Raw genomic sequence first — 21,267 nt, forward strand, 5'->3', positions numbered from 1 at the left:
TGCTGCCCCTCTTCAGGAACCACACGTTTGTCTGGCCTCTCAACAGATACCCCTCCGTTGTGGTTGCACCTACGGTACGGCTATCTGTATCGCTGAGGCACGCAAGGCTCCCCACCCACGGCAAGCTCCATGGTTCATGGGGGGATTATTTACCATACTAAGTATTTTTTGGGCCAGCAGTGACTTTCCTAATCCACTTAGACCTTGACCATGTCTTATATGACAAGTTCTTGAGCAATTACATTCATCAGAGGGTTGATGGTTACAACTGAGACATTACTTAATATCTAAAAGCATTGTTTTAAAATACTTATCATCTTGTTATCTGTAGTTATTTCTCCAATTACACATGATGATTCAATTAAATCATAGTGATATTTTAAATAATTTAACATTTGTGTTTGTTAACTTGCCCAGTGCCCAGTGTTGTCTTCAGAGCTGTTGTCGCTGTGGCTGTTTCATTACGGTATACATCATCGAAACCACCTATAAGAACTGCAAAGTCACTCTTTGTCACGTTACTGTGACCTTCAGTGTTGGTGAGGATCTGGTTAGATCTTGCTACAGGTTTCACTATGCCTCTAATTTTAATGTACTCTGGTTTGGAGATGAAATGAATGTCTTCTATGCTAGCGTAACTTTTCTGAGAAGTATATGGAAGTATGACACAAATGGTATGTGTTTTGTAGGAAAATATTCTTACTTTCCCAATCACTCTCATGCTTGTTAATCAATAATAGGAGTGAATGGGAGAAGAAAAAAAAATGACGTAGATGATGGAAGGACAAAGTCACGCTTCAGTGACAGTAGAATATAGTTAGCCTGGACAGTTTGGCTATGCATGTAAGTGTGTTTTCACAAGAAAAACTTTGTCTGAAAGCTTAGTAACATTTTCAGTCTTATGAGCCTACCAACTTCTCTGCCTTGATTATATGGTGAGATGTTACCTGTATTCTTTCCATTATTTGTATTCCATCCAGGGTTATTCCTTATTATATGAAGTATTGTTTTAAAGAGAAAAAATACAGTTGCAAGAAACTCCCAAAGTGGAGGGGAGGGAGGGATGGAGTTGAGGGGGAATGAAGAAAAACCCAAAGTAAATGAGCAATATAGCAACAGTATGGTACTTACATATTCATTTCCAAGAAGAGCACGTAATTTTGTGATTTCGTCCCGTAATTCTCGAATCAGTTTCACATGAGGATCCTCATTGATTGTTGGTTTATTAATGATATTCTTAGCACGGTTAGCATACCGTAACGTACTCAGAGTTTCGCCATAGTTGCAGTCTGCTGGGGACACAGCTGTAAAAATTAATTCGTATAAATGATAGACTAAGAATTACCAATCTAAACCTTTAAATGAGGTATAATTCAAACTCAGCGTGGCAACAGAGCTGTCAACATTCTCATAGCAATGAAAAAAATATTAAGGAAGCAAGAAAGAGTAAGGTTTAAAATTCCCATCAATAACAAAGTCACTACAGATGCAAAACAAGATAGAAATAGACAGGGAAATAATCCCAAATTTTAGTGCTGCAATCCCCCACCCCTTCTCTCTCTCTCTCTCTCTCTCTCTCTCTCTCTCTCTTTCTCTCTCTCTAACACACACACACACACACACACACACACACACACACACACACACACACACACACTTAAAACATGGCAAATAGTGCTCTAGTAATAATGCCAGGCTAGATTAAAAAAAAAGCATTTGTAGACTTGGGGAAAGCTTTTGACAATGTGGACTGGTATACTGTCTTTCAAATTCTAAAGGTGGCAAGGAGCGAAAGGCTATTTACAATTTGTATAGAAACCAGGTGGCAATTATAAGAGTCCAGGGGCATGAATGGGAAGCAGTGCTTGAGAAGGGGGTGTGACAGGGTTGTAGCCTATTCCTGATGTTATTCAATTTGTATATTGAGCAAGCAGAGAAAGAAAAACATGGAGTAGGAATTAAAGCTCAGGGAGAAGAAATAAAAACTTTGTAATTCTATTAGAGACATTAAAGGACTTGGAAGAGTAGTCGAATGGAATGAACAGTGTCTTGAAAGGAGGATATAAGATGAACATCAACAAAAGCAAAATGAGGATAATGGATGTGGTCTAATTAAATCAGGTGATGCTAAGGGAATTACATTAGGGAATGAGACACTTCAAGTGGTAGACGAGCTTTGCTATTTGGAAAGCAAAATAACTGACAATGGTTGCAGTCTGGCAATGGCAAAAAAAAAGGCATTTCTGAAGAAGAGAAATTTGTTAACAATGAATGTAGATTTAAGTATCAGGAAGTGTTTCCTGAAAGTATTTCCATTACAAATTGTTTATTTGTATAGCTAAGTGCTAGTAGTAGTATTAGTAAAAGTATTATGGCTGAAGTAGAGGGGATGTAAAATGCAGACTAGCAATGACAAGAAAAGCATTTCTGAAGAAGAGAAATCTGTTAACATTGAACATAGAGAAGGTATTTGTCTTGAGTGTAGCCATGTATGGAAGTGAAACATGGACGATAAACAGTTTAGACAAGAAGAGAATAGAACATTCGAAATGTGGTGCTACAGAAGAATGCTGAAGATTAGATGCATAGATCACATAACTAAAGAGGAGGTACTGAACAGAACTGGGGAGAAATTGTGGTACAACCTCACTAGAAGAAGGAATCGGTTGATAGCACACATTCTGAGGCATCAAAGGATCACCAATATAGTACTGTGGGAGACCAAGAGATGAAAAGAGTAAGCAGATTCACAAGGATGTAGGTTTCAGTAGCTACTCAGAGACAAAGATGTAGTACAGGGTAGCACAGAGAGCAGCACCAACCTAGTCTCCAGATTCAATGGGGGGGGGGGGGGGATTCTGTAATTCAAAATAGCAGGTAGAAAATTATAGGATCCCACACAGACTGAAACACAATTTTTATACCTTTCCTTCATATTGTGAGACTTGATCAAGCACAACAAAGAAACCTATCTGTGAATTGTATTAACAGTAAACTATCACTATAATGCCTAATGCTATTTGTGCCAGCTAAATTTAATTATGGAAATTAGAAAAAAGGGGTGTTACTTTGGGAAAGCTAATGCCTCTTTTGCTATCTATATAGTTGCCATTTATCTCCTAAAAAGAGGCTACCATATCTATAAATACTGAATCCTAATTCCAGAGTAAATTAGTACTTGTCATGCTCCTTTACAATGAACACTACTACATGCCATGTAGCTAATGGAACTTTTCAATCCCTGAATTTACATATTCAGGTAATTTGAAAAAAAGAGTGGCTAATGAGGCATGTTTTCAATTTTTTTTTCAAGGGATTCCCAGTTTCTTGCATTATGTTAGATGGGAGCTAGTTGAATATTTTCCCATCAGAGAACATGTCTGTCCTCTGAATCCAAGACATGGAGGCAAAGCCTACATAAAAATTATTTTTGTGTTTTGTATTGTGACAAAGTACGCCACAGATCAGCTGAAACTGATTTGTTGCCAGTGGTAAAAACCATTAAGAAGTAAATTTATTGGGAAGTATAAGAACTATGACTGTTAAAAAGGCTTCTGCAAGATTTACTTTACACTATATTCCTACAGCTCATTTCTGCCAAATAAATACTTTATTTCCTTTAAGTGCACTATCCCAGAAGATAATTCCATACCACAAGGGGTGAAAATACTGAAAATAAATCAACACAATGAGAAACGCTTCTAAGGGCAAATCATAATTACTTGAGCAAACGACACTTTATCAATTTGAGGTAAAAAAACATGGCGTCTGTGCTATGACACATTCATGTACAACAATGACAGTGATAAGTATGAGTGGATTACTGTTTTGGCAGCTTTATATCTGTCTTCAGGAACCTCAAGGCATATTAGAACCAATAATAAAAAAATGGCTGCTTAGTGAGAAAAATCTTATAATTGACCTATCAAACTCTGGAAAAATATGAAAGAATAATTTTTAATATTCCATTCGAAACAGTTTTTAACCAGTTGCAGAAATTAAGTCACTGCTTTTGTCAGACTCTTGGCTTGGATATAATGATACCTCTGTCTTTTACAAGGACAATAATAAGACTGTTGATATAATGCAGATTCCATCCATGACAACCAATGTGACTGTGACTCTTGATTAAGAATTTTTTCAACTTTGGAAAGTAATTTTATAGAAACTGTGAAACAATATAATTTCTGTGAGCTCCATGTCATTTGAGGTTTATCAGGAGAACTGTATTCTTAAATTTCAGTCATTTGTGCATTATCAGTTTGCATCGGACACATTTTCCAAATTGCTTTAAGTATGCTCGGTGTACAGCACAATAAGCAGAGCAATGGCCACAACCATTTCTCACTCCACCACAGTTCTGTCTGAATAAAACTAGTATTTATTGTAACATGTCTAACCGCATTAATATTTCTTTCGTCAGGTGTGCCCGGTGTAAGAGAAATGTGACACTCTGCCACATTTGTTACGCTGACCCAGTGTATGGAAGAACAGGACAAAATTATTATATATCACACTGGAATTATTTTACAGGCCCATGATAAAGACATGAGCAACGATTCAAAAATGAACAACTCATTTGAAACTAATCACCATTAAGGAACACATACGAAACTGTGACAGGAATCTAAATAAATAATACACAATAAATTCTGACTCTTGTCTATGGGCCAACTGCCCATTCATGACAATTCATCATCAGAGCCAGATAGTTAGTTTTTATATTTACTGTTCCATTAAATATTTGTAACTTTTTAAGAACATATTTGAAAGACATAATGAACACAATTCAGGATTCTGTGTCAATAATGTATGTGAATGAATATGGAAGTAACTCAGAGATAAAGTTACAGATAAATGTCATAGATTGATAGGAGCAGACATACCTGCTATCATTATGGTCTTGGAGTTTCCACCTAAACTATCTTTAAGTAACCATGTCAGAACAGAGTCACGGTAAGGAATAAATACACTTCTCCCAGTTGACTTTGAATCATTAGATGAGTGTTCAGCTAAGGCTGAAATTACAGAGCCCAGAGTCACTAGTGATTTGTTAATGTGAGCACCTTCTTTCAGGCGTTGTCCAGTGGCTCCGCTCGTATCAGCTCTCTCACTAAAATTGAAAATCAGAATTAAGAAAGAGCCTTAAAAATGTGTAGCGCTATTTATGCTGACTGATAATAATCACTGATATTGAATTTACCTGCCAGCTAAATCAACAAGATGAACTTTAGAACCAGTTTCACTTGGCATGTTGTTTGAAAACCCTGCTTGAACAAACATAATGGTGAAGATTGCGTGACTACGACTGCTTACATCATTCATGTTTGTGGATGCTGTTGTGCGTTGACTGTTACCTCGCATCATAAGCTCCTGCAGAAGACAGACTGTGTTAGTGACTCAAATAGAACACCAATATTTTGTCAAAATGAGAGCATTTTTATTTTATTTGGACAATTATGAAAAGTAATAAAAACCTTATAATAATATAATAATTATTTCTGAGCTACTAATGGTGGAATACTCCCCATAGTTAACATGTCTGTGTATTCCACATGTAAATGAGAAATTTCTAACAAATGCTAGCTACTTTTCTTTAAATACACGATATGTTAGTGATGATGAGATAACTTTCAGTTTTAAGTGAAAATGAGAAAATTTCAAATTTACTTTTGGTATGTTGACACAATAAAAATCCAAGAAGGCACATTTTTAAAACAATTTTATCTATCTGTACAACTTGCGCAAGATGTTACAATAACAACAGCTGTCTACAGGGACATGTCCAAGCTTCTATAAAGGCATGACTTCCTTGTGCATAGCTCTGTCATACCTGTTTAGACAACTCATATTAACCGAACAAAGTCACAGGTAGGGAGAAATCTTGCTCACTTTTCACATGATCCTACGAGAAAAAAAAACAGGGGGATTACAGATGCACACAGCGACTGTGAACCAGAAACCTCTTCTTCCTATCTCTGCACCCATTTACCTAATGCTGATCGACTGTGCACCTGAAAACGTAGAGATAGGCTGCAGTCTTGCAGCTCTTTACATCGCAACTGGCAATGTTACTGCTGTACAGCTGCATAGGTAAAAATATACTACAATTTAACTGTGACAAATTTAGCTTTACTGTGACTGGAAAAAAGTATTGTCTTTTTGAGTATTTCTATGGACTTGTCTAACTTTACTCACCACAAACACGCAAAAAGTTAATTTTTATCTTTTAGTGTGTACCACTGAGGCAAACTAACATTGCTTACAAAACAATACTAGTGGGTGGTTATAACTGAAGTGCAGTTACTCAGAGAGGTCCAGTGTGGACTGTAAATGCCAAATGGCAGTGCTGCGCTAATGCATTAAGATGGAATCGATCTATGCCAGTGGGGGTGGAGAATATGTTACAGTTTTGACCACCAGTTGCAAATCTGGGGCACCGTACATTGTTTCTATAATGGTACGACATCAATGCTGTCATTTGAAAACCTTAATGGTTCATAATAAAATAAACACTATGTCTTCGTCACGTGTTTGATCTTTTCTGCCCATGTCCAATCCATAATGCGTTACATATGAAAACATTTCTATACATCCACAATTGTAAGTAATTTGTTTTCCAGCCTAAATCACTTCCACGTTAATGCCGTGTGATGATTACAGCTCACATTGGATCTCTGTGAGTAGCTGCACTTTAATCATAATCATGTGGTACATGCAAGTTGTTTCCATCATAAGACTCGATACGCCTTCATTAAGCATAGAATAAGTTTTTTACTTATGGTATAGTATATGCCGTCCATTATATGTGCGACAACATAACAGCATATGATGAACTGAGACTCAAACCTGTGCGCCTGCCATTCTTATGTGGTGCTCTGCCAGTTGAACTGCTCGAACAGACTTCGGCTGACTCAAAGCTTCAACTTTCTACTTCTCTTCAGATTCCTTCCAAATTCCAAAGCAATTCTACAATGATGCAATGATGGCATGAGACTAGCACTCCCAGAAGAAAAAGTACACTGGTACAGTGGGGATTTTGACTTAACCACATGCAAAAAATTGAAATTTTGAGGGGACTCTTTTTCCTACTGATGGACTACACACTACTACTTAAATGTGATAGCTCTGAAACTGCATGTCCAACTGAGGCATGAAAGTGAACAATTTCCTTGTGACTGCTGCTGCCTCTCAGATTTTGAAAGACAGAACAAGAGTCAGCGGCAAGTTTAAGCACTGAGTTAGCCTTTGCGGCACACATGGATAGCTGCCTTGGTAGATCACTGTTCACAAAAGGCAGGTGCCTTGATCTGAATCATCGCTTTGTATAAAGTTTACTGGAAACAAATAGTATCTTCATAACTCGATCTACTGTAAACCAGGGTCCAATGGATTTCTTCCTAAAGCTTAATTCCTGGTCACATAGTTAGTTCACAATTTATTCTTCAGTATATCAGTATCACACATCCACATAGCTATAACAAATACCAATATGCACATTTCAACAATACTGTCTTTCCCATATGACAGTCCTCCTCCTACACCATAGTTCTTCACAATAGATATTCTCAGTCTTCACAATAGATATTCTCAAAGCAAAAGGTTCATACACAGAGGTATCCTACTTTGCACGATCTCTGCCTTGCCTGAAATAGCCAGTCCCAAGCCATATAGCACAAGAGTACATCACATAATTCCTGTGCAACAATCTAACCTGTTTTATCTCTACTAACAAAATAATGTTTAAGGCAAGGAAGGTTGCATTTAACACCTCATAAACGCGAGTGCCAAAGTCTCTGCTTCCTCAGCCTTTTAAAAATTTTGTTATTAAACCACGATGGGTCTTTTCTGTCCTTAATCCACTTACTTGGTACACGTCTCTCCAGAGCACAATTTACATTCCATTTAAATTCGCTCATTACTGCTCTATGTCCATCATTTACAACTAATTCATTGTTTAAGGGATGAACTAAGAGGTTACGAAGGTTAGGTGGACGGCAGAAAGTGTGTTATGAAATCCCCAAACCACCTTCCCTACCCTCTGGCTCCTACCCTTGTAACCGCCCCTGGTGTAAAACCTGTCCCATGGACTCTCCAACCACCACCTACTCCAGTCCTGTAACCCGGAAGGTGTACACGATCAAAGGCAGAGCCACGTGTGAAAGCACCCACGTGATTTACCAACTGACCTGCCTACACTGTGAAGCTTTCTATGTGGGAATCACCAGCAACAAACTGTCCATTCGCATGAATGGGCACAGGCAGACAGTGTTTGTTGGTAATGAGGATCACCCTGTGGCTAAACATGCCTTGGTGCACGGCCAGCACATCTTGGCACAGTGTTACACCGTCCGGGTTATCTGGATACTTCCCACTAACACCAACCTGTCAGAACTCCGGAGATGGGAACTTGCCCTTCAGTATATCCTCTCTTCTCGTTATCCGCCAGGCCTCAACCTCTGCTAATTTCAAGTTGCCGCCACTCATACCTCACCTGTCTTTCAACAACATCTTTGCCTCTTTGCTTCCGCCTCGACTGACATCTCTGCCCATACTCTTTGCCTTTACAAATGTCTGCTTGTGTCTGTGTATGTGAGGATGGATATGTGTGTGTGTGTGTGTGTATGTGCGCGAGTGTATACCTGTCCTTTTTTCCCCCTAAGGTAAGTCTTTCTGCTCCCGGGATTGGAATGACTCCTTACCCTCTCCCTTAAAACCCACATCCTTTCGTCTTTCCCTCTCCTTCCCTCTTTCCTGATGAAGCAACCATTTGTTGTGAAAGCTTGAATTTTGTGTGTATGTTTGTGTTTGTTTGTGTTTCTATCGACCTGCCAGCGCTTTTGTTTGGTAAATCTCATCATCTTTGTTTTTAGATATAAATCTCCTACAGAAATGGAGTGACATTTCCTTATAAGTCACACAGTAGTATTGCATGTAAGGTTCTTAATTTACACACTATACTTATCCAGAATTCTCCCAAAAAATTTAAGTCCTCTGTTTGCCATCTCAAGTGTTACTCTTGACACACCGAAGGTTTCTTCCACACTGATGTTCTGTAGTTCCAGGGGTTTACTAATATGTTACGGAATCAGTCAGCATGGTGGTGAGATGATTACCTTGATTTAAATACAAGAAATTGAAATACTAAAAATTTTGCTATGTGGTGCACTAGGTAGACAAAGTCACAACCTGCTCCTGTTCATGCCTCCACCTGTGTTCAAAAGCAATGAAGTGAAACTTTTGTGCCTCTCCTCACAGCAAACCTTCGATGTATTTGGCAATGGAAGTAAGAAGAATGGCTTGCAGTTTTGCAGTACAGATCTTCTCAAAGTCTGATGGCAGGTCAGTGCTTCGAGGAAATTTCTCCAGCTCTTAGAGAGAAGGTTCCGTATCAGCAATACCAGAGTGTCAATTTCCATAACACATGTGGAATCCTTTGGCTCATTTTGTGTCTCAATTAACACAGTTATCCAGGATCATGTTACGGAAATCAAACTCAGATTTTTATTAATTCCACATATCTTGCATATGGGGAGATGGACCACTGCTACTTCTTTTTCAATCAAATACTCCAAAAATTTGAAAATGGAGAATACTAGTAACACTGTTACAGATGACAAAATCTGGCTTTATTTCAATGATGTTACTAAAAGGACGGAATATCCAAAATGGGCATCTCAAGACTATAGTTCATCTGTCATCCAACTACAAGATCTGCCAAGAAAAGAACAAAGGCTGTTTTTGTTACTACAAGTCGATTGTTGAAATTTATGGTGCTCACCTCATAAAACAGCCACTGAGAAATAGTAAATGAAAAATGACTCCATAAAATTATAGAAGAGATATTAAAAGCTCACCGACACTCTTTAATTGCCCCAGCAACTTCCGGTGACCACCAAGAGACTGACTATCACTGGGGGCACGCTAAAGAACGAGGAATCATGTTTTCCACTACAGAAATGATCGTTGTAGTGACTTGCTCAACGACATTGTCGATGGCACCATGTGGGGGGAGATTCAGCAGTGACAGCAGAGGTGAAGGCTTCCCAGTCTGCCTCGTTTAAAGCCCATCTGGGTAGGCATCCATGGGCATGATGCCGGGAGAGTGACAGGAAGATGGGGATGTGGTCACTACCACACAGGTCGTCATGTGCTCTCCAGCGGAGAGATGAGAGAAGGCCAGGACTGCAAACCGAGGCATCAATGGCCGAATATATGCCAAGTGCCACACTGAAATGTGTGGGAGCACCTGTATTTAAGAGGCAAAGTGGGACAGTAAATTTTTGACCTCCCTATCTCAACCAGTAAGCATGGGTCCACCCCACAAGGGGTTGTGCATGTTAAAAACTCCCAGAAGTAGGAAAGGTTTAGGGAGTTGATCAATCAGTGCAGCCAATACATTCAAGAGTAATGCACCATCTGGAGGAAGACACACTGCGTCGTCCTTATCCTGACAGTCACAGCTTCAAGAGAGGTATAAAGGCACAGGTTCACTACATACTGAGTTCAGGACATAGATACAAACTCCACCTGACACACTATTATAGTCGCTACTATTCCTGTAATATCCCTTATAGCCGCAGAGGGCAGGGATCCACATTGCCAGGAACCAAGTTTCCTGGAGGGCAATGCAGAAAGCAGGTGTAAAGCTTAACAGTTGCCGTAGCTCATCCAGGTGGTGGAAAAAACCACCACTATTCCACTGGAGGATTACGTGATTGTGAGACTGGAAAGGAATGAAACACTCAATGAGGCAGTCTACGCCTCAGGGTCACTTACTGCCACCAGATGAGTACCTGTGCGACGGACATCCACTGTGTCTGAGGGCCCAGCAAGATCTAGGTCCTCAGTGGATGCCAGAATCTCCACCTCATCCTTGGACACAGAGCTTGTAGGTAGTGGTGGTGTGGGTGGCACCGCAGTGTCTTGGTTCTTGTGGGTCTTTCTCTTTTTAGGTTTCTCTTGCTGTTCTTTAGATTTGTCTGACTGGGAGGGCTTCACTGATTCAGTCTCAGGGACTGAGGAGGACCGTGAAGCTCTACGACCAGCTACCTGAGGTTGCTTCAGCTACTGGCAGGTGTCAACTTTGCCACTGGTAGGAACCTGGGAAGGGAGTGACCCAAGGAATCCCTTCCTGGTGAGAGGAGTCAAAGAAGACTTACACTTCTCCGGCTGAGAAGTAGGGACTCATGTCCCTGATGGTTGGGGGGTGTTGCTCCTGAAGTAGGTTGTGCAGGAGCAACAGGGAGGGAAGTGCCCCCCACCATCAAGGGGGCAGGTGGAGTCTGATGGCTCTTAGAGCCAACTGTATGCAGCGGAACAGAAGATGGCAGAACCTTTGTCGTGGCAGCGGCATAGGTTGACGTTATATGCACAGGAGGTAGCTTCTCATATTTTCTCTTAGCATTAGTGTAGGTCAGTCAGTCTAGAGTCTTGTATTCCATTATTTTTCCTTCTTTCTGGAGAATCCTGCAGTCTGGCAAGCAAGGTGAATGGTGCTCTCTGCAACTGACACAAATGGGAGGCGGGGCACTGGGAGTATTGGGATGTGATGGACGTCCACAATCCTGACAGGTGACACTGGAAGTACAGTGGGAAGACATATGGCCAAACTTCCAGCACTTAAAGCACCACATCGGGGGAAGGATATATGGCCTTACGTCACAGCGGTAGACCATCACCTAGACCGTCTTGGGTAGTTTGTCACCCTTGAAGGCCAAGATGAAGGCACTGGTGGCAACCTGATTATCCCTCAGACCCAGGTGGACACACCGGACAAAATGGATGCCTCGCTCCTCTAAATTGGCGTGCAGCTCATCGTCAGACTGCAAAGGAAGGGCCCTGTGAAATGTGATACCCTGGACCATATTGAAGCTCTTATGGGGCATGATGGAAACAAAAACATCCCCCAGGGTGTCACAGGTGAGTAGTGCCCATGACTGGGCATGGGCAGTGGATGCTGCTTTGATCAATAGTGACCCTGACTGCATTTTTTTGGACAAGCCCTCCATCTCCCCAAAATTGTCCTCTAAATGCTCCACAAAAAACTGAGGTTACATTGACAAGAAAGATTCCCAATCAACTCTCGTACGTACGAGGTACTGGGGTGAATAAGCTTCGCTGCTGTCATTAGCCTGGCGTTCCTCCCATGGTGTGGCCAGGGAGGGGAACAATTTGGGGTCATATTTCTTAGCATTGAAGTTACACTTTGCCGGGTTAGAGACTGTTGGCAGTGGACCACCAGCAAGAGATGATGTACTATGCTTCATGGCACGTCATCCACCTTGATGCCACCCACTCTGACCAGGGGCCCTCCCCATGGGCGCCACCCAGCTGCAGCAAAGGCCATCTGGCAGGATGGCCATTGCCGGGAGTCCTGATGCCCCAAAGTGATGGGCATCTACTCCTTGGCATATGTGGGCAGTTAACGGTGCAGGCATCAGCAGAGCAATCCCTGTGAGGTCAGGATACATGACCACTGCAACACTACAGCAGACTGGCTACTGTGCTGAATATCAAGTGCAAACGAGCTAAGTAGTCCATTATCATTGACAGTGCACAAAGCGATACTGCACAGAGGATGGAGGAAAACGCACCTAGGAGGGTGACCTCGCCCAATAGCTGGAGAATGACTGGAAGTGCAGATCCACGTCAACGAAAGATGCAAGAGGTCTTGGCACATGATGAACTATATGCACCATGTAGGACGCTCTTCCCCAATTGGCTCGCTCTTCGGGAAAATTTTGAAAAATGGAGGTCAAACCCTACAGCAGACCATCACATAAAGGCCGAAATGTGAGAGACTCCTTTTAGTCACCTCTTATGACAGACAGGGTTACATCGGGCCTATTCTAGCCCCCCGAACCCGAAGGGGGATGGGGTTTAAATAATGTTCCGAGCCACAGACAAGGGAGAAGCTAAAATAACCAAAGAATTGAATGTACCTCTTCCATTCATGAAATTATATTAAAATATTGGGGCGGGGGGGATACTGGGGTCTTGCCCCAAGAAATTTTCTAAATTTTAGATGAAGAATAGTTAGTTTTAAAGTTTTTTTAAGCATTTTAGAGTCATATGATCAACATTAGAACCCCAAAAACTGGACTCTCGATAACTTGACACTCCGGGAAACTCGACAAGCCTGACACATTTTTTTGGCTTTGAAAAAAGAAACAAAACATAAACATGCACGGAATTTTTGTAAAAAGCTAATTTAATTTACAGTAATAATCATGCTTGTAGACTATTACAGAGCAGTGAATATATAGCTCTGAAGAGACTAAAATTATATTTAAATAAATCCTAAACTATCATTAAAAGAATAAAACATAAAATATTGCTGTTGCACAGTAATAGCATTTTGATTAATCAGTGAAATAGCTAATTTAAGCTTACTTTGAATAAGGCTCAGGGTTCATTAAATAAAAACAATATCTCAAAGTTAATGCTTTATTAAAGTCAGTAAAGTTAATACAGTATGCCTAATACTTTCAGTCAAAAAGTATGTAAATAGCAGGTTTTAATTGGGTCTTACACTCTAAAAATATTTAAGTTTTTGAAAATAACTAATACAGTACTATAGTAATATAATAACACAGTACTAAACTAGTAATAATATTTTGAAACTGAAAATTTAACATTATGTATGTATTTAATTCTCTATTTTATAAAGATATTTAATATTGCTCTAAATGCCATTATTAGGGCTAGAGTGTTTTTAGAAAGGTGCAAAGGTCGATCGTCTGACTGGATTACTGAATATGAAGTCATTTATGACTGATCAAATATCCAATCCATCCAAAACATCTCAGTGGGTATGAAGAACAACCAAGTTGTTCAATTGCTTCTGTCCCATTGTTGATGGGAGATATGACTTCAGACGTCTAAGGGCGCTAAAGGACCATTCTGCTGTTGCTGTTGTGATTGGAGCTACTTGGAGAAGCTTAATGCACTTCACAACTTCACATAACATTTCTCCAACTGCAGTCTCTTGCGTAATGTACTTTCTTACATCACGCATGATTTTTAAGACCAGTTGTTTTTTATTGGCGATATCGGCGAACATATCCAAGTGTAAGTGCAGTCTCTCAATGTCTACATCATTTTTGAAAAACTCAATTGAATTTTCCAAATTTGTTTCACCTCTGTTTAGTAAAAGCAAGCACTCTTGTTTAACTGCAATGACCTGTGTGAGTCTAGTTAAAGCAAACCAATCAGTAAAGCAAGATTGCACCATTTCACAAACTTCAGTGTAAATAGCTTTGTAGTATTCCTTTGGGGTTCTGAACGGGTGCCGTGAGCTGACTTCGTTGTTTTCATACTTCTTCAGTATACCCAGATTCCAAGGAAGTGAAGGATCATCAATTTGTGAAGGCTTTTCTTTTAAACACAATTCCAAAAAGTGTTCAAAACTATCACGCCTTCCATTCAATATACAAATCAAGCACTCATATATTTTTTCCAGATCAGCAACACTTACATGAGGACATTGAATTTTTTTATTGAATTCCTGTACTGGGTTCCCTTCATGGCAATAAAGATGTAAAAAGAAATAAGTCTTGAATTGTAACATTGACTCAAGGTAGCCTGCAGATTTGTAACCTGCCTCTGTTTTGTCCTCTACAGAAAATGTTTCAAAACACTTTAGAAGTTCTTCAAAGTTTTTCCAATATTCTCAAGATACTAGAAGCTCACACAGTCCATCAAGTCGGGCAAAGAGGTCGTAGACCAGCTTTGTTGTTGGCGCTCTCACAGTGTATGCTTCTGAAAAGTCCAATCCTTTTGTTGGATTCTCTTACGGTGTTTATTATTCCTTGGCTAAAGCCATAATATCCCTCACAGACATAAGATGGCGGAGACTGTCAACAACTGCCAAGTCTAAACTGTGAGCAGTATAGTGCACATAACGTGCTTTTGGTTGTATGTCCAAAACTAACTTTCTTTTTAGTCCTTTGAACTTACCTCTCACATTCGAGGCACCATCATAGCACTGTCCTCTTAAATTATCAATTGACAAATCAAGACGAGCAAAAACGTCTTTTAAAATACTAAACAGAGTCCGTGATTCAGTGTTGAGGGTCTCATATAAGCCAATAAAGTCTTCGTTGATGATTAAGGAATCATCGACAGTACGAATACAAAATGAAACTTGTTCATGAATCGAAGAATCACTTGTTTCGTCCAACGTAATAGAAAAATGTTCAGTCTCCTTGACTGAAGCCAATACCTTTCTCAACACAGACTTTCCTAGTAGATCAATGATCCCATTTTGAATATCGTGGGACATCCACTTATACCCCAAACACCCTAACCAATCTTTAAACTCACTTGTGTCAATCTTGAAAAAAATTTGAGTTTACATCTTCATGCCCTCTAATTGCTAGTCCTTATCGGCATAGAAATTGCATGGTAGTAAAAATTGTCTCAAGAGCTAAATGGCCTTTCTTCATATCAGTGTCTAACTGTTGATTCAACTGGGAGGCCACACTTCAGTTAGTGATAGAATTTAGTTTCAGAACACCTTCTTTACACGTAAACATATTTTTATGAAGACGGAATTTTTCCAAAGCCTTTTTCCAGTTAGAAAACCCTTAGGAAGTAAATGCATCTTGTTTTTTTGAAGAAAATTCTAATAGATTTTTAGCATTTGCCTCTTTGCAGGTTTTGCAAAAAACTTTTTCGGCAGATGCTTCATATTCTAGTCATGTATATTTGATCAACCAAGACTTCTGTAATGATCTTCCCTTACCATATTATCCAGGGTTTGGCTGTGAATGGTTCTTGCTTGAATACGACGAAGAAATTCACAACACAATAATTGTTGGAGATTGATTTGCAGTATCATCAACTTCCAAGCAGGCCTTTTCGGTAACAAGTTTATCCATTGCAAACTTAATTCACAATACACTAAGATACTAAATTAAACAAATAAAATATAGTCATATAAAATAGTCCACAAGACACTAAAGTCGGAACATCAAACACATCTGCAGCATGCACTGAACGAAACTATCCATACTGAATGACTGCGACAGCAGGCTGGGCTTTACATAGCCGCGGCGTCGTTATGTCTCAAAGCGAAGGCGACATGACGCGTAGGGTTCCAGGCGCTTCTCTTCCAGTCCTTTTGATGTCGCCGCGGCCACAGTGCTGGCCCGCTGGCACCAGAGTTTACCTGAAGGTACGCGCACTGGGACAAATTCTAAGTGTGCCCTCAGCACCGTAACACTATCATGATTCACAATACTCGTTTTTAGTTAACCTGCTTACTACCATAATAATTATTTGTTTTAACTCATTAATGAATGTATTTTAAAAAATAACTATCATCAAACAAGGAAAATAAAAAATTCCAACATAATTTTGTGATTTTACAAAGCATAATATAACTAATAATTTTCTTAAATTATTGGGAGGGGCTCAGGTCCCCTCAGGCCCCATGGAGTCAGCATCTGTGAATATATTCTTTTATGATTTGAAATGTTATTACAATTTGTCAAATTACATTCGGTATTCAAAATGGCAGCTTATAACGATGTCACTAATTACAGTTCCACTGTTCTCCTACTTTCCACAATTCTAAATCGGATATAGTCAGTCCATTGTACATGTAATTTGTTCCCATTATATCCACAGAGTTTTTATATCATGCGTCAGATATAATCTGTCTCTCGCTGTTGTAAGGAGTCTTTGAGCCACATAAATCACTTGCTCAGTTACGCATTAACATTTCTGCTACATGAGAAAAAGTTGTAGTACAAGACTTTGGGCCAATGTTATGGACCAAATTCCAAACTTCTCCACAGTGTTTAATGGAGTGTGGGCACATGTCACTGTCGATAGTGAGCTGGCCATCGTATGGGAATGTTAAGCTTGGTGGTCCATCTTGCGCCATTTGAGGAGAGTAGGCTATATACTAGCATCGGGTTTCACACTCTCTCTTTTCTCTCATCATTATACAACGCTGGCATCATACGCATAGTCATAATCATATAGGCTACATGGATTAGATATATTTAATATACAAACCTCACACTTCGTACAAGGAAGATGCCAGTGTGCATGAAGGATAGGAAAACTTTTCAAATTAAGCAGCTGAGTCTACATCTCAGGGTCTCCTAGCCAATTATGCCATAGTGACATATTTTGCACATAATGAAAGCATTTCTTTGAATGTTAATTAAAACTGCAGTACACCTCGTACATAGTCCAAAATAGGACAAACAAATTCAATACTGTTGCAAGTAATACTGATATTTAAAAATATACCAGAGATCTCACAGTTTGGGCTATCTTATTTGAATGTGTTTCTAAGGAAAGAGAGAAGATAGTAAGTTTAGTGACACCTTTCCTACATACAAAAGGATGCAAAAACATTACAACTTAGAAATTGTTTGTTATTATATCATAATCTTTCTAATTTTAGAAGACAAATTTTGTAAACACACACATACAAAGACCATTTACAAGAAATTTATACAATGTGTAGCATGAGAATAACACTATCGGTTACGAAGAATTTCCCTCTAATTCCCAGAAACAGTTAATGTTATATGCTGCAAGTTATATTAATAGAACAGTGAATGCAGTACCAACCTGAATGTCTGAATAATCTGACACAAAATGTCGTGAAAGGTCCTGAACGTATGGTCCAAGCTTAGGATGTTCACGAACACGGAGAGTATGGGTAGCATCCTTCCTTAGCAAGTCTTTAACCCGTTCATTATAAATCTCAAGATACGAAACTTCAGTCCGATAGCTGGTACCCTGCTCCTTTCCTGCTTGAATTCGTGAAAACAATGTCTTGCATATACGTGGAATAAGTCCTTGGTTTTCCTAAACAGAACAAAAATACATAATGGTTACCAATTAATCGGAGACTGAAGTAATTTTCTTAGTGTGTGCTTATGTGAGTATTTTAGGTCTAATCATTTTTTAATTGGTGGTAATTTTTAATGTCTATTCAGATTCACTTGCTATCAAGTACCTCAAACTTTCAAAGGCTTTCAACAATGCACCTTAAGTTAGGTAAACATTGTTTTATGTGATTAAATTGAAATATACCAAATAAAATTATTAAAGAGTGAATGTTTGTAGCACATGTAAAACTTATGTTTAAAAAATAGCTTATGTTTGAAAAGAACAAGTAATTGTTAATTTCTCATCAAAAATGTGCAATAAAATGGGAATGATAAACTGACTAGTATCTGCAGCTTGTTACGCACAAATTTCTTTGTTTTAATACGCTATATATAATTAACACAAAATACATATATTCATGTATATCTTATGGCTCTGAACAGAAGTCCCCTAAAATTTTTAAAAGCAGCATACATAGATTATTCTAAGTATCCCAGTAATAAAATAAGTAAAGGCTACAATACATAAATTCCAGATCTTATGGTACATACCGGAGATCCCATCATTGTAAATGTTTTTCCACTGCCTGTTTGCCCATATGCAAATACACAAGCATTATAGCCTTCAAAGGCACTTTCAATAACATCTGTACCCAAGTCTTCGAAGACCTAAACAATGGAAAAAAACTAAACACAAGAAATTTACAAATTTTTGACTACGTCATGCTAAGTTCAGAAACTTTTTCTTGCAGCAGTCTAAACAAAAATAAAGAACAACAATCTGTACAATTTTTGATGATAAAACATAAATTTATAATTTTCCAAACGTTTGAAATTTATTACTCTTAATAGTATAAACTTGTCTTGTTTTATTAAGTCAAAATATATAGAGTAATACGAAATACCTAACCTTTTTCTGAGAAACGTAGTGGGCATCAGATGAGTCAAATGACCAATAAGAATAATCAAAAGTGAAATCCTTGTACCTCTCACGTCCAAAATCACCGTCTTTTCCATTAACAATCTGAAACACAAAGAAACTCAATATAATACAGCATCCGCATGTAATACTTTGAAGACAGCAGTATTTCACAACTTTATGGGTATCAGTATGCTCTTATACACAACAGAAGGAGCATAATGTCTTATTCAAATAAGATACAACAAAGAAACACAATTTAAAAAAGTTATGCAAGATATAAGGAAAATATCCATATTAAGCAAGAGTATTCTCCATTATCAGTAAAGTGTCATTCCCACCAACCTCATAAAATCTCTATGTATTATAAAAATGGATGTGTGTAAGTATTTTCAACAACTCCTAAACTACAGGGCCCATTTCAACCAAACTTGGTATACGTATCATTTACTATCTGGAAATGAGCACTGTGTGCTAAGAACCATCTACCTCTTAGGGGAGGGGATGAGGTGTGTATCAAAAGGAAGAGTAACAAATTGTTTGCAAACACCTAAGATATATTAATCCTGTATTTGAAAATGAGAGCACTTAGTGACTTCCTACAAACTTTAAACATAATTTCAGATATTTTCTAAACTTTTTCTCACTTACATGCTTGATGTCAAATATTTAACACCTTAACCTATTTGTAAAGGAATCAGAAGCTTGAAGCGGTTTTGTACATGGGAGTTTGATTCTCAAAAGAATCAGGAGTTTAACCATTATTTACTATCTGGAAAGAACCACTATAAGCTTAAGAACCACATGCATCCCATGTAAGTGAGAATGGAAAGGGGCTAATATGGAAGCATAATTCAGGAACACCTGGGGCGATTTCAACTGAATTCATTAGGGATTTAACTTATTATTCACACAAAAATACTGTGGAAGTAAAATTCCCCACTACCACTAGGGATGGGGGTGTGGATGAGAAGGGCAGAAGTAAAAATTTTCAAAAATTACCTGTTGGTATTTATTTTCTGTGTTTAGTTAACTTGGAATACTTTCAAAAGTATGAAGTGCAATTTTTTTTACAGTGGTAGGAGAGAGTGTTGTGAACAATGTACAAAAAGTCCTGCCCCATGGGGTGTGAGTGTTGAGGCTCAGAGGGGGTGGGGCCGTTTAAAGAGCACTTTCTTATGTTTTTATTTAATAACTCGAAAACCACAACTTCTAACAAAAATATTTCCCAGTATGAAATTAAACTAGATTAAACTTCGTACAAAAAATACTATACACTTTTTCTCTAGACCTATCATTTTCCACACTGCACAGAATGGGAAAATCACAGATTGCCAAAAATAGTGTTTTAATGGTACAAAATTTATTTTTAATGTTACATTCAGTGGGTTAAGAAAAAATATTAAATTTGTTTACCTGGTCTAAGTGGAGCAGAGCCATATTAAAGGGTAAATTGTGTTCTGTGGAAGTAACAGGACAGAAGGATGCGAGCAAAGGTAGATCATCAGATTCCCTCTTTCATACACCTGCAAACTGCAGAGTGAGCAGTTGATTTCCTACTCTGTCTGTTTCACTACATCCCAAGAAGCAACTAAATACAGGGTGTGTCACAAAGTTATTTTGACCTTCCCCAGTCCACTTTATGAATCAATGGCAATGAAGTGTGAAAAAATGCCTGAGGCATGTTTATTTTCCATTAGTGCATTAACATTACATGGAATGCAGATATGAGTTACTAATAATACTAACACAAGGAAAAGATATGGATGGAAACTGCGCAAATCTCTGCACACTGTTCTTCATTGGTAGAGGGGAACATCGCGCAGAGATTTGCGCGGATTCTGTACATAACCACTCCTTGCATTGATCAAACAATGGAAAATCCAGGATGGAATGCAATAATATTTTGAGAAGGAAAGTTGTTACTGACCATATAGTGGAGATGCTGAGTCGCAGATAGGCACAACAAAAAGACTGTCACAAATAAAGCTTTCGGTCATTAAGGCCTTTGCCAATGTTGGTACTAAACTCATATCTGCATTCCATGTAATGTTAATGAAATTTGTGGAAAATAAACATGCCTCGGGCATTTCTGCACACTATGTTGCCACTGATTCATAAAGCACACTGTGGAAGGTCAGAATAACTTTGTGACACACCCTGTAGTTGCTTCTTGTGAAGTAGTGGAATAGATAAAATGGGATAGATAGAGTAGGAAATCAGCTGCTCACTCTTCAGTTTATCGACCTATGAAGGAGGGAAGCACATGAACAAAATCTGCTGACATAGGTTCCCTTGCATCGTTCTACCCGGATCTGCTCTGCCCTGCTACATGCCCAGAACACAATTTATCCACTACTGCGGCTCTGCTGTGCGGAGACTAGGTACACACATTTAATATTTGTTGAATTTAATAATAAAAAGTTATTTTATATCGTTAAACCACATCTTTTGATAATCTGTGATTTTTCGATCTCTTCCAACAGGCAA

General features: G+C 38.8%; 1 protein-coding gene across 1 annotated transcript in view; it reads right to left on the reverse strand.

Annotated features, from left to right (window-relative positions):
• LOC124550891 (kinesin-like protein Klp98A) overlaps positions 1–21,267 on the reverse strand; it is a 376,578-nt gene that overhangs the window by 131,160 nt on the left and 224,151 nt on the right. The window contains exons 3-8 of the mRNA XM_047125670.1: positions 18,769–18,882; positions 18,411–18,527; positions 17,596–17,835; positions 5,204–5,373; positions 4,887–5,113; positions 1,132–1,304 (exon numbers count right to left, since the gene is read on the reverse strand). Of these exons, the coding sequence (XP_046981626.1) occupies positions 1,132–1,304; positions 4,887–5,113; positions 5,204–5,373; positions 17,596–17,835; positions 18,411–18,527; positions 18,769–18,882 (1,041 nt within the window). The remainder of the gene's footprint in view (positions 1–1,131; positions 1,305–4,886; positions 5,114–5,203; positions 5,374–17,595; positions 17,836–18,410; positions 18,528–18,768; positions 18,883–21,267) is intronic.

Source organism: Schistocerca americana, chromosome 1, assembly GCF_021461395.2.
Source record: "Schistocerca americana isolate TAMUIC-IGC-003095 chromosome 1, iqSchAmer2.1, whole genome shotgun sequence".
NCBI lineage: Eukaryota > Metazoa > Arthropoda > Insecta > Orthoptera > Acrididae > Schistocerca > Schistocerca americana.